Source organism: Melanaphis sacchari, unplaced genomic scaffold (assembly GCF_002803265.2).
Source record: "Melanaphis sacchari strain LSU unplaced genomic scaffold, SCAv2.0 Contig60_pilon_pilon, whole genome shotgun sequence".
In the NCBI taxonomy this organism is placed as follows: Eukaryota; Metazoa; Arthropoda; class Insecta; order Hemiptera; family Aphididae; genus Melanaphis; species Melanaphis sacchari.
Window position 1 is genome coordinate 1,288,255 of NW_020271429.1, and position 16,068 is coordinate 1,304,322.

At 24.8% G+C, this 16,068-nt stretch overlaps 1 protein-coding gene across 2 annotated transcripts in view; it reads left to right on the top strand.

The window, feature by feature from the left end:
• The window catches only part of LOC112600081 (zwei Ig domain protein zig-8-like), a 392,986-nt gene that overhangs the window by 369,703 nt on the left and 7,215 nt on the right, over positions 1–16,068 (top strand). For both annotated transcript variants that reach the window (XM_025347238.1, XM_025347239.1), the window contains exon 5: positions 10,489–10,616. In XM_025347238.1, coding sequence (XP_025203023.1) covers positions 10,489–10,616 — 128 coding nt within the window. The remainder of the gene's footprint in view (positions 1–10,488; positions 10,617–16,068) is intronic.

Here is a 16,068-nt window from a genome sequence, read left to right on the forward strand (position 1 = left end):
CTAGTAAAGTATTTCTTATCTACTAAATTGTTTTGTACATTCTTGAAATGAAACCTAATTAAATAACAAAGTAAACAATTTTCTTGATAATAATTGAAATATATTATATTAGGTATTTAGTATATAATATATTTATATATAATGAATAATGATATTGTATTTAATTTCAATGATGATTACAAGTTTACAAGTTTAAGATTTATATTAATTTAATTAATTATATGATGTATTATTACGATGTAAACGATATTTCCGTTAAAAGCATTTCATACTATTTCAACTAATAATATGTAATTTTTGATATAAAAATGTATTTATCAGTATTAATATTTTTCTGCGCTTTAAATTTTAAAACAGCTTTGATATTTTTTCATTTAATTTATGATATAAAAAAACAGTCAATAGCGGATTTTTAAACAGCCTAATACTTCAGGAACACTTTGATATGTCATAACGTTTAAAGATAATATAATATATATTACAGTATAATCGAATAAAAGTCTATACTCGAACTTCGTAGACTATATTTGAGAAAAAATAATAATAAAAATATACAATAAAAAGGGTCATCAAAGTTAATTATATCAAAAAAAAAAAAAAAAAAAAAAAAAGGTCAAAGTATAATACAATAAAACGTACTTCAATGATATCATTCTGTACTTACATATAATATGTTTTTACCAAATGCTTTATTAATGGAAAATTAGTTTATTTAATACATTATAATGTAGTTTCATCGACTACGTACAATTTAAAAACATGTTTAGTAATATCATTAAACTATTGTAGTACTGTACTATAGTAACAATGCAATAATTAATAAATATTGTTTAAAGTAATAATATACCGTATAAATTAATGCATAATATATTATAAATGGAAAACAGTGAAGTCAATGAATCTTAAACTTTTATAAACCTGCAATTAATAAAAGTTTCCAATTTATTTAAAAAATAATCGGGTAATAAAATATGGAAAAACGAGATTTTTTTCTGAACCAATTTTTGGAAAAGTCGAAATTCTTTATCTGTTTTATTACAAAAAAATATACGAAGACTTTTTTTAGACACTTTAAATTCTTACTAAATATTCATATGAGCATTTTTTTAAAAAGATATAACCTTCAATAGATTTTAACTGTTTTGTATTATTTATAGTTTTTTTTTAGAATTTGGAATTTTTTTTTTAAGTTTATTTTTAATTTCTGTAGGTACATTACAAAGTTTGCTAATGGGTAACCTTTAAAATTTGATACAAGGTTACTCATAATACATTTTTATGACAATTTAAAAGTATCAAAAATATATATCCACTTAATGCATATAAACATTTGAAGTTTGATTTTTTATGAATTTCCTCAAAGCTACTATGATTTGTAATTTTATTTGTTATTAAAAATCTATAATTAATTTTAATTTTAATATAATTTAAGTTAGACAATTGAATAAACAAATCCTTGCATTTTTTCTTTACTTCCTAAAAAAAAAAAAGTAGAACATAAAGTCGCATTAATTTTTTACGAGCATTCGAAGTTAAAATATTTACGATATTAAGTTCATTTTGACAGTTCAGAAGTTGAGTACTTAAATTGTTTATTACCAAATAATAATATAATATAATAAAGTATCTATATTATGGTCGATCAAAAAACTATAGTGGATTTTCGTTGTAAAAAAAAAAAAAATCATTTTTACTACACTTCTCAACGTGTATCAAACTCTCTTATGAACGTGATAACATTCCTACAACAGTATTTTAGTGTAGCAGGTTTTTACTGAATAAACTATTAATAATACCTAGGTAGGTATTAAACTTACAACTTATAAACAATAAAGACGTCCAATTACTCTTTCTGTACTACACATCGGCGAACAAGTGTCGTAATATTTCGTTCATAACCATTTTCCCGATCGTATTTTTTAATATTATTTGTCGGTTGCATAGTATTATATTCGTGTATGCCAGTCAGATAACCGACGGAGTGTTAAATTATTCGTACATCAAGCATATTTACGAAAATATGTCGGATTCCATCGTCATACTCACGTGCGTTTTTAAGACACCTCCTTTCCACCGTAAGACTCAATCCCTTTCTGAACGTTTACGCTCGTTAAAAATGATGAATGACCGTTTACCAATATCGCGTGTGTCCGGGAAATCGGAGAGAATATTTTTGTGTCATAATACGGATATATAAAAATATATTTTTTATTATATACACACACGCACTGATGTTGTACATGCACGTCTGTACATGGACATAATAAAAACGGGAAGGGTGGCGATGAGAAAAAAAATAATGGGAGTAAAAAAAAAAAAAAAAACGTACGATTACGGGAATATAATATACGCCAATGCGCCCGGGAGGAGAGGAAATAAAACCGTGCACGGGTACCCGTTAAATATAATACTTGTGTCGTTTGATATTCTATACCTCGTACGTTTGAAATATCCGTAGTTTATTCGAACACGAATCGCGAAATGTCCTGTCGTCATTCGTACCGAATCAATATTTAATATGCAATTAACCCGCGTACCCTGGCCGACGGCGGTGTGTATCGGTCAAAAACTTCGAGCTGGGTGTGGTATGAAAAATGTTTATCGAGTTGTATTATTTATGTGTATCAATACATATATCGTATTATTATCACGAGAATTACATCTATGCATATTAGTGTGAATTGCATCCCGATCATTTGATTTGAAGAGCTTATCGCGTAATGTAAACTTCGCCGACACTGTCGAATCTTTAAGGTTTATAACACAGCGTATTACCAATTCACGACAAGTAAGTACTTACCTGCGCATGTACTGGGAGTAAATGGAAAAATCTCAGATGCATTCCAATGAGCATGACTTTTCATCAATACCCGTTTTGAGAGTGACCATTTTGTTTAGTAAACGAGAATAAGTTAATATTGGCCATATTTATTTTTTCAACATACAAATAATAATTATTTTTTACGTACTTTTTAATTCAAAAAATAAAATATGGATAAATGACGTGATATTGCATATGAAAAATCCATATTAGTCAGTATATAGAAATTTGGCATTTTATATTTGTTTCTCAAAACGTATTGGAATTTTGATTTAATTTATTTTGCTCGCGCAGAAGCATTTAACTATTTACTACTTTTATAATGTAACTGTTTAAAAATTTAAATCACAAACACAGTCAATTAAAAAGGCAATATAGATTCGACAATATACTGTACTTTATTGAAATTCGTTCAAGCATTTAATATTAACTTTTTGAGTTTACCGAAACATATTTTTTTACAGCAATATTAAGAAACAAAACTTATCACAATGATTACCTGCAAATAAAACAAATACATTGTTTTAGAGAATTGATCAAGGTTTAAATAAAATGTAGCCTACAGTATTTTTAGCGAATTTGTCAATTGGTTTTTGCAACAAAGTTTACATTTCAAAAAAATAATTTTGAAAAATCTCTTTAGTAATAATATATTATACACAAATAGTGAATACGTTTCAACATCGTGCTCTTTTATTTACAATTTATTTGTTATTTGTCCATTGTATTGGAAAATACAGATAAAAAATGTGAATACGTGTGTATTGTATTGAATATTGTTATATTGTTCAACATTTTTCATGTAACATTAATATAATTTCCTTTAAAATTAATAAAGTATAATTAACAAAGCAATGTTTTCTTGTCAAAGTTAGTTTAATAAATTAGAGTGAAAATAAAAATTAATAACAGTTCAGTCGAGACCTGTCAAAATGTATTAAAGTTAGTTTGTTCGACAACATAATATTTTAAAAACAATTACATATAGATTGATCAGCAGATATTTAGTTTAACATGAAACATTCAAAAAATAGAAATATTAGGAAAAGCTTAATAAAGTCGTTCAGAATTTGAAGTTTCTCAAAGAATTTATTGATTTTTATTCTAAGAACTATAAATAGCATTATTTTAAAATCACAGATGTGGTTACACCTACAATAAAGTATAAATTCTAATTTTTAAAGATTAAGAATCTAATAGTAGTTATTTTAGAGTGTTATTGTCATGACTTTCATTATAATAGAAAAGTACTTAAAACGGTGTAATAGAATATATATAAAATAAAAATCATAAATCAAAAAATATCTATTTTTAACTTTTATCACGTCAGTGTGAAATAAAATTGACAATACCATAGACAGTAATTGAATACAAATTAAATTAACAATATATTAGTACTTAGTTTCCAACATGTAGTACACAATAATTTTTATAGTGATGAGAGCTTATTTATGATTCATGGATTTACCATTGGATATGAAATAATTTTTTGATATTTTAACAAAGTAAAATCTATTTGGAAAAATAGATTAAAAATTAAAATTTGTCAATCTTTGAGAGTTTTAGTTAAAAAAAAAAAACAAAAAAACAATGAACCTATATTATGTTAAGATTATTGTTGTTAATAAATAATTACATTTCCAATCATGAATGTATCAAAATTTTATCGAATTGTTAAATTGAAATAATTGGAATTAAATAATATAGGAGTATTACAAACTTCTATTTTATGCTTAATAACCTGTTAAATTTCCTGTGATATATATTTCAAATTGTTTTAGTACGATTTAGTTAATTGCACAGAAATCTATAATTTCGTTCAATTTACCATAAAGTTAATCCTCTAAAGCTAAAAATGCACAATATTGGCATAATACATAATAAACTATTTTCAAAATTTGATATACATATTATCCAATATCCAGACAAAAACTTCAATTAATCATATTATTGTATTATTATTATTTTCAATTATTTAGAATTTTTATTTTATTCGATTTACAAATTATATTATACAATATGTATAACTTATTATATCATATTATACAAATGATAATATAAAATACAATTATTTTTAAACTATAAAGATTCATGGCTATAGAAAAAAATCACACGTGGACCGATAGGAAAATTAATATTAGGTACATATTGAAAAACCAATAAAATATTTAATGTCTTGCAGTTTTATACAATAAAATACATACACATATATAATATGCTTAAACCATTGAATCTTTCGAGTTTTGATACGTTCCCTTAATATACTTTCTTCTCTATAATAGTAAACGAGCTTGCATTGGCTTTACTTTGATTTGTTTCCATCACAATCTTGTACATTAGTTTCTTATTTCATTCATGACATACTGCCGAAAATTTCAACTGCAATATATCTTATTTATCACTCCTTCGACTTGTGTGGTATATAATAATATATACATCTCGTAGGAAAAGTAAAAACAAATAAAGTCTTTCTCTATGCCCGAATAGTATCTTATTATTTTATCATTATTATTATTATTATTTTCTAAAGGAAAAAAATCCATTTTTCTTATTAACGAATTTTGCTATCAGTTCAATAGTATATTGATAGTTTTTTTTTTCTCATAATTCTTAGCAGTAGTTCACCTTTGATGACAGAAAACCACGTGAGGTCGTCTACAGTCGCTGACCATCGTTTCAATCATGCACGCATAAATTGTATTATACACAAGTATCTGTGAGATGGGCATTTTTTATATTACTTTATTTCTGTTGATTTTGGTTAATGATATATAAAAATATTTGAACCTAGAGAAAAAACGTCTTCAATTGTTTATTATTTATTTTATGTTTCTATCAAAAATAAAACTATGTATTTACCTTAAGCCGATGACTTTACACGTATGTCTCACTACTACTATTGTATTTGTTTTTACTTAAGTTTCTCAAATTTACAATACCTATAATTATCATAATATACTATTTAGGTTAATTAAGTGTATCTTTAACATATATCCAAATTACAGAAAGAAAGATTTTGTTTATCTGTGCATTAATGTAACCTTTACTCTTGCATAATATTTTAAGATCTTAAATATAGACCAATTTACAATGTTTCATTAGTATCTTATGTATGAATTAAAACGATGTATAGACATAATATAGATTTAATTTCATTAAATTATCAATCAAACATTCTTAAATCTCATCAATGAATGCCGCTAAATAAATGACCTGGTTCAATAATTGATGATAGTATGTACATATTTTGTTTAACGTCATATGCATTATTAAAATGATAGATGGATACCTACACAGTTTAGTAAGTCTTATCTTCACATAAATAACTTATGTGTATGTAAAGTCAAATATACTCACCACAATATAAAATGTATTTATTACTGATTAAATTATGCGATTAGTATATTTTTATTTTATTTATTCGGTAATTTTTTTTATGTATGATCTATAAATGCAAAACATCTATCAAATACATATGTGTAAATTTATATTAAAAAGTATTTTTTGGGATACTGAAATAATAGTCCTCAGTTTTTTCACCTTGAGTTAAAATTATTTAATACGTATAGTTAAATACGTATTAGAATACATATTTGGTAATTGTTACCTTTGTATTATCTTTAAATTATACATAATATTATGTCCATTATTAAAAGTTACTGTTTAAAAATAACATAAGTTATATAGATTTGTTTAAATTTATTTATTTTTATCAGAAGAAAAATCAGAATATAACTAAAACTTAAGTAAGATTGAATGAAAATCGTTGATGACTTACCTAATTTCATATTATATACTACGAGTCCTTCAATTCACCAAAATAGATCAATATGGTTGTACTTAGTCTTAAATTAATAAAGTTTCACAGTAACCTGAATTTGTTTATAAATATTATAGTTTTTAGTTTTATAAATCTACGTCGAAAAAAGTTATGTTCAAAGTTATTTATTTTAACGATCACATGTTTAAGTCAGACAATTAATTTTTTTTATTTCAAACTTAATCTGATGTACGATATTTGTAAAAAAAAAAAATTATATATAATGTATTTTTTTTCTTAAATTTATAGTTTAAAAATATAATTTTAATGTATTTACTAATTTACTTGCTGTTTTATTATGTAAACACTAAACATATTGTAAATGCCTTTTATAATAGAAAAAAAAATGTATTAACATATTATATTACGTCTTACGATAGCCTAAATTCAATCATACAAGTGAAAATGATTATAAATACGTGTCAATCGTTTTAGATTTATAATAATAAAAATAAAATATTTTACACCTTTCATATATTTTCCAGTGCAAATGCGTTTGCCTCAAAGTTGTCTCCAATAATAAATAGCTTTTCCAGTTATTCCTAGGTTATAATTAAACTTATAATTACTTATGACACACATATTTGCAAACTATAAATCAAATGTAAAATTAATTTCATAATCTGATTACCAGTCAGTATGTGGCCAATCAACGAGTTCGATGATTAACATGGTAAGGGCCGTATGTCCAGTTTATACACACATACTTTATGTTTAATAAAATAATAATAATAACCTGCATAATGGTCTGAAATAATGAAATAGACTATAACTCGCTTACCTTACTTCAACTTAGGATGGTGGCGTTATATAATAATGCATTTGAAATTAATTCATCGCGCCCGATTATCTTACCATAAAAATAAAATAATTCATTGTCGACTTTACTACATGTATAATTATCCATTAAATGTGTAATATTTTAATTTTAAAATATATATACATATAACATATATTTTTATTTACTTATTTTTTTTTCAAATTCATTATATTTCCTTAATATAAGGAAAACAGAATTTTATATTGACAATTTTTATTATTTAAGCTATATTTTAGTTTTACTTAAATACCTACTTAATCTCTACAGTTATAAATGTGAGTTTCGTAATAAGTTATATAATACTCATGTACGTACCTGTATAATAATTTAAGTATATAATATTATTAATTTTCAATTAGTAAATGATTTTACGTATAGTCCACTAAAATATGAGTATAGAAAGTCTTGTCTTATTATATTTTTAACCATATTAAATATAAGATTTATTTTTTATCATCCACAATTATTAGAATTATGTAACTTTAAAAATAATTGTTTATACATAAATTATCAAGTATTTGCACAAAAAAAAAAAAAAAAAAAAAGACACTATTTAAAATATAGATAGCTTAGATGAATTATGTGTAATAAAAACAGCATTATATCAATATCGTAAGCATAATATAACGTAGTAGATAAATTAAAAATAAAGTTATTATAGAATCGTCTGTAAGCCTGTGATATCAGACTGAATCAGTATTCCATTTTAGTAGGTAAAAATTCTATAAAAGTAATTTACGACTAGCATGATTTTATATCCTTGCACAAATTTACAACCTTTTTCAACGCAAAGTGCCATAATATTATGTTAAAGGGACGGTGGCTAATGAGAATTTTCGTTTTTTCTCAGGGGTAACGCTATCAGTTAGAACATCTTAAAAAATCGTTGTCTCTTTGTATTTACTTTTTAATATTATTTTAAAGTGTATACTGTTGTTATTTTCGAATTGTGAGATACATTTTAAGAGTCTTCAATTATTTGCGATCGCGTAAACTCTTATGATAATTATATAACAATATTATGTTCTATGTGAATAATATCAAATTTTTTGTTGTTTAACTTGTTATACTAATAAACCAAAATAATATTTTGATAATCCCATGAGTAATATTTTAGACATTATAATCCTGACTTACTCAAGTGTTTCAATGTATCCTTAAAATACTCACCCCCATTTCGTTAGCCGTACGAAATGACTCTCAGAATATCCCGAACGAACCCCTCTTATACAATGACATTAGCCTTCAAATGACCCTCACTTTCGACTGTATTTACAATAGCGACCACAAACTTGAAATGCCACAGGATATCAACATCACGAAGTGTTACGTTAAAAGTCAACACAAAGACCGTTATGCCCCATTCCCGCCGTTCTTAATAAAGACTTGTATTCTCTGATAGGACAATTTATCCTTGTTCAGGTAGTTTTATTAGGCTTCCGAAATAATATGACCTTATAGCTTTAATTTTAGTAGTATTTTTTGTATTTTAAATTGTTATTTTCTACGATAAAATATTTTATTGACATAAAAAAAAAAAGAACGCTAAATGTGTCAAATAAAAAGAGTCGTACATGGAATAGTCTCACGGTTTATTTATTTTTTAATATTAAAACGTAAGATATTTTTAAGTATACCATTTTATTACATATGTAAGTACATATCGCTTGAACATTGAATTTTCAAATATTTTAGATTGGTTCAAACATTTTATGATATATATACATATTTTTATATAACTGTGTTGCTTTTGAATAAATTATAATATTTTTAATAATATTTAATTTAAAATGTCTATATAGTATATAATTTTATTTTATTAAGCTTAATCGTGCATAGCATTTAAATAAGAATTGACATAGTATTTCTTAAGCACTGTAATCATAAAGAGTTCATGAAACGTTTAATGTACTCTTGAGAAACCATTTGAAATTGAGAAACCATTTAAAATTGAGAAATTTTAGTCGTAAATTCTGTATCAAAATATTATTACTTTTAAAAACTATCGTTGGTAAATATAGCATAGATGTAATAAACTGTTCACTAAATATGTATCGATAAAAAAATCCATGTAGTTTTTAACTAAGTTAAATGGATAATTTTGTACGTTAGTTTTCTCAGAACAATCATTATTAATACAATAATATAAATACAATAATTAATTTATATATTATAGTTGAATAATATCATACTAACATAAAATAATTTTTTAGGAACGATCAATAATACATTCATACACGATCATTAATATTGTAATATTTAGTGCCATCTTAAAAATGTTATAGCTTTTTCTGATTTTATTTATTCCTTTCATTAAAATAAGTATTTAATTTAAAAAAATATTTGTGGATACTGTAAATATATATTTTACAGAATCTATGACAAACATAAATCATAATAAGAAACATAATATAAATACGTCATAAAAAATATCCAATTGTAAAGTTGTATTAAAATTATGTTATATTTTTTATGTTTTAAATAAATTTTTTTAGTGTGTTATTTATCATATAAATGTATTTTGTAATTGTATTTCATATATTTCTTATGTACTTGTATAATATGTAGTTCAAAAATAATATTCTTTTATACAAAAAGTCTAGGAACATTTTAAATATAATTTTATATTACTTCATATTGTTTTATAAATAAGTGATATTAATTATTATGAAATAGTTTTAAACTTAATTTTATTTGTATATTTAATGTGGCATACAGTTTATTTAAATTTTAATTATAAATAGAAGAGGTAATTAATTTTAGGCCTGCCATCAAACCTTTATTAAGCCTTTCACAAATCATGCAACTATAATAATAGAATAATTTAAATAAATGCGATATTGTTGAAAACAATACAATTTGCTAACAACGTTTCATTTATTTTTGCTCAGCGATTATTCAGTTTTTTATTTCGTATACTCGTCTAAACTTGTATATTACGTAAATGTTATACGACAACAAGTGAATTATTTATTTAATATTAGATTCGAATTTACATATTTTAAATATTTGAATTTTATATTTCAGAACCTCGTACTGACATTATTGGAGGGCCGGAAATATTCATTGATCGAGGAAGTACTATTAACCTGACATGTGTTGTACTACATAGCCCGGAACCGCCGTCTTACATATTTTGGAATCATAATAATGCTGTAAGTTAAAAACGTCATTAATGTTTTACCAATTAATGATATAGTTTGTAAACATTTGTATATATACATCTGTATGCATTAATATAGTATATATTTCGTAGTGTACTGATAAGTATGTTCATCATAAATTAATAATAATGTGTCAAATGAAAATCTTCTTCGCGAAAACCTATATTTGTTTAATTTAAATTATTCGCTATTACATAATACCTACCGTATTTTATAAGCTGCCATTAATATGCCAGAAAATACCTGATCGCAAATCAGTTTACATCATTGAAGTATTTTGGTCTTCGGATTAAATGAATGATTTTAAACTTAATGTCTACTTCAATATTCAAATTATAACTACTAACAATAAATTGTGTGTTTATAGGTTGTTAAAATCAGTCAATGTCAGAATATCAAAAAGTGTTGTACTAGACATAAAGTTTATTTTGAAAAAAGTGAAAATTAATATAATTTTATGAACTTCCGGATTAATTAAACTTAGATAGAGTAAATTTAACTTTCATAACACATTTAATTAGTGAATATGCGTGCTTAGAAATATAGAATAAGTCATGTTTTTGAGTACTTTGTAAGTTGTTAGTAATGTGGTCTAAATTTCCATTTATTCTTTATACACACAATTTTCTAAAACACAATTATAAAATATAATATTTTAAAAATGAATAGATATTATTTTATTGTTTATTTATTTATTTATTTTTTACGAAAAGGTTTTTCATATTAATCTCTAGGTCGTATAGTAAACATTTGTGAAAATGATAAAGCACAACAATTAAATTACTTTTTTTTTTGGTTTAACAATGAATACTACCTACACATAGCATACGATCATAATGAATACAAATTATACTGAATTCAACATAAAAACAAAATATGAAACGAAAACAATAATAGTATACTTTTCAACTATAATATGACGTTAAGTATGGTACTAAGTCTGATGATTTTGTTGTATTAAACATGTTTATTTGTTTCATTTTGGGAAACATATTTATCAGAGATTATTCGAAATTTTGCTTATAATTTGTATTGTAACGGTCTTAAACTTATGTATAAATGTACACTGTACAATGATAATATTATTATTGTACATAGACACATAGGCAAGCAATAACGCTGAATGACGACCAGACGTCATAATTTTACTATAATTTCAGGTTGTACAAATGATAACTTAAACATTATTTACACTAGATAACAGATAATTTATTAACATTTTATCTAGATAAGATAATAGAGATTACAGCATTTAATTAGATGAAAACAAATAACTTTTAAATAATTGAATACTTGCTTTTATCAAATAGCATTTTTGCTAAAAATATAATATTATATTTCATGTTTAATTTTGTACATTTGTAATAACGGTGTGTATTAAATTCGTTTACCATTCGGTGCTTACACTTTATAGAGTATTAGAGACATACTACAAATTACAATAGTTTATATCATAAAATATTAAATAACAACAGAAAAATACAAATAGAAAATGTACATAAAATAACTTCAATATAAAATTAAATAAATATAAGCTATAGGTGATATCTTAAAAGAACTAATACTATTACTAAAAATACGTCCCTTTCGTTTGATACAATTTACTCTTGTTCTGCGTTTGTCAGTTAGTCAGACCCCAGGTTAATAGTCATCGACAGCAGTCGTAGTATGAACCATACTTCGAACTCGGGTCCAGTGCCGCACAGCTATTATCACAGCCCTATTATAGCCAAACATTTTTTCATTATTATTTTCGGGTAATGGTCATGACTTAACACGAGCAAAGTAGATTGGTGTATCTACATTATAAACTATGCCGCTATGTTTTGGGAAATTACTTTTACCCTTCTTTTTTCTCCTTTATTTTTTTATTCTTCTTGTATCCGTGTTTCATACGCATATAGGTACTTCGCCGTCAGCTAGACTGCAGCTGAGTGCATCGTGTTATTACTGTTTTTTTTTTTTTTGCATCGAACATGATTACGATTTCTCGAAATTTTGATAGTAATATTTTTCGCCATATTTCACGTATAACGGATACAAATCGTTTTACGGGTATTATAATATCATACATCATGCATACCGCTGAAATACGGGTTATCTTTATCCCCCTTTGGTGGCTATATAGGTATATCTACTTAAAATATTGAATATAAATCTTGGCACGAACAGCCATAAATTCTATTTTAATATGGACGCAGGTACTTTCCATGACATTTTTTTATTATTATTACTATTATTATTATACATTGACTTCTAATAAAGTTGTAACTGAAATTTGTCAGTATATTTTTCTTCAATACTTATAAAAACATCCATAAATTTAATACGTTACTGATGCACGTGTAATAAGCACACAATATATTTTCACTGTATTCAATATTATCGACTAAGTTTAGTTTCAAAATGTAGAGTAAGCTTCACCGCCTCCACCATTATGTGAAATATAGTATTTGAACGATATCGTACTACAGCAATATTTATTGATGGGTTTTCGGGTCGGGGACAAGTTTGGGAACATTGTTAAGACTCTCTGTATGGTTTTATCTCCACTTCCAACGTCTTAAACTAATAACAGGGTGTATCTGTGCACATACATTAACACATTACACACTGTATAAACAATAAACTTTCAGTGAACACGTTTGTATCAATTGTAGTCATAGAAGCAGAAAGGAAAAGGAATCTTTTTAAGAAGTTTGGAGGAAATTCTACTTAACGACCGTCGACCGTGGGTTTTCTACTTTTCCCACTTTGTTTTTTATCGTATCTACAAATAATGTTAAACAAAGGTGAAAAATTGCCAATTGGGTACCGGTCTACTGTATAATACGTGTCGAGTGGATCACTTTAATGGATGTATTAAATTTAAGTTCAATGACATCAATGTATACGAAAAACGATTCTGATCAGAGAAAATCTGTTATGTAGTCTATATCACTGTAGAGTGTAAGTGCATTTTATGAAATTATGTTTTGTGATATTGCTATTAATTAATTAATTAAATTTTTTTTTATTATTAATATCACGATAGGTTGATTTAGGTTTTGCAGAAAATATTACGTTTATTTAAAATTATTAATAATTAATTATTATAATAATAATATAAATATAATTTTTACTATATTAAATTATTATTTTTAACTTTTGAGTCATACCAATCATCAGCCCTTACCGTAAGAGTGAGTGAATAGGTTCAAGGTAAAAATAAATTAGTCTATTTATTTTAAAAATGTTACTGCATAAAATAAAATTAATAACATACATAGGTACAAGTACCCACGAATAATATTTTTAAATAAAAATAAAAAGTTTAACATCTTTATGCATTGATTAAATGTGTAATTTTATCCAAAATTGAACTTCAAATGTATATCAAAATAAATTTTACCTGATGGATAAAATAATAATATTACTTAATATGTTTTTTGAATATTTATGTGCAGTTAAAAGAATAACTTATACAGGTTTTATATATTGTGTCCTGTATACGAAATGATAATTTAAATTTTGGATAAAATAAATGTAGGTGTATATAATTATTTACTTTATAACAAAATAAAAAATTAACTTTGTCAAAAATTGGTTCAGTGTAAAAATTCCCATTTTAACTTAATTTTTAATTTGGTTTTACCGATTAAAAAATGACTGGAAATATTAATTTAATAACATTTCTCTCACGTATCAATTAAATCCAATTATTATATTATTCGTCCAAATAAAAATGTATATTTAATGATAATAATAATAACAATTATACCTAATAATTATTGTATATTTTCAAATGAAATAAATCACAGAACAAACAAGCAATGTTTTACATATTTTAAAATGCATTATTATAAATTCAATAAATATACTTAGGCTGTTTTATACATGTACAATATATCTGTTCTCAAACTGAGTATAAAAATGTGTACTAACCAAGTTTTCAAATCTTTAGAGAATATTACAAAAGTTTTGATGGTTTGCTGTACGGTTAGTGCTTACAAACTTTCTCAACCGCGAGCTATGAATTGCACAACCATCAAGTTCATAAGCTTAGTATTGGCTATTTGTCAAATTGTTTTTCTTGATAGTTCGAAGCTAACGGAATACAACAAATAACTGATTAACTATTTTGAATGAAAACAAAAAGTTTAAAGCTATTGTAAGTAGAGATACATTAAATACTATTTCCATTGAAAAATTAAATTAACTAACTCTCAAAATTGATAGATAAAAAGGTACCTACATTGGAAATAAAGTTAAAAAACTATTTTAAAGTATTTTAGACTAATTATTGAAAAATTAAATATTTTCCATATTACTTTAATCAAATTAACATGTTTAAACCATATTTTTTTTAAATTTTAATTTATAAGGTTTACAAGTTAAAATAAAAAATGCTTCAAGAAATACAATATTTGAGTTTTAAAAATCGTATATAAAATAATAAATGTAAAACAAAATTAAATTTGCTCAACAATTAATCATAGTCTGCTGAGCAATATTATATTATTTACAATAATATTAATGTATAATCTAAAAAAATATATAGTTAAATAAAAAAAAAAAAAATCCTAAAAACCACTACTTAAACTACTTAGAACTCGATAAGGCATTTTAAATTTAATGAAAAACAAACTGTCTAGTCAAATAATTATGATAAGAAAAATAATAAAATAATAATATATCAATCTAAAAATATTATTAACGTTTAAAAAACAAGTAGGATACCAAAAGAGTGAATCGATTACCATGGCAAAGCATCCAATTTTGTTGGAACGTAAAAGTATTTTTATATTCTACTATCATAATTGAATAGGTAAGTGATGTTATGTTAATTCTATTTCAGTGTGAGAATAATAATTAGCATTTATACAACGGCTACATTGTACTGATTTTAATCTAGGAACCAACACGGAAGTAGGGATACGATAAACGTAAGTCATGGGTTACATTTATGGTAATATTTTACATTGACGTATTAACTGAGAGCAATTGACAAAAACTAAACTTTGTTTTGAAATTTATTTTTCGTGAATAATTAGCACATCATTCGCATACATTTTCAAGACGTGTTTTGAAATACGCACAATTCTTATTCACCGCGCAAAGTCAATATTAAATGTACGGAGAAGTAAGCTACAAATCTTGCCAGAACCCTCGATAGGAAAAAGTAATATTTTTGAAATTTAACGTACCGAACGATATGAACATCATAATGAATGACAATTAAACATTAAACGCTTTTAAATAGCACTAACCGCGGGTTCGAGGTTTCGGAATTACGAGACAGTATCTCGGAAATGAACGACGTAATATCGATGCTCACGGACAGCAAGTCATCACATGATGAAATCTGAGATTTTTGTTATAATAGCTCATAACGATAATAATAGTTACGGCGGTGGGACAAGTAACAAATGAATTGCACCTGAGATTACGTGGCGGTACACGT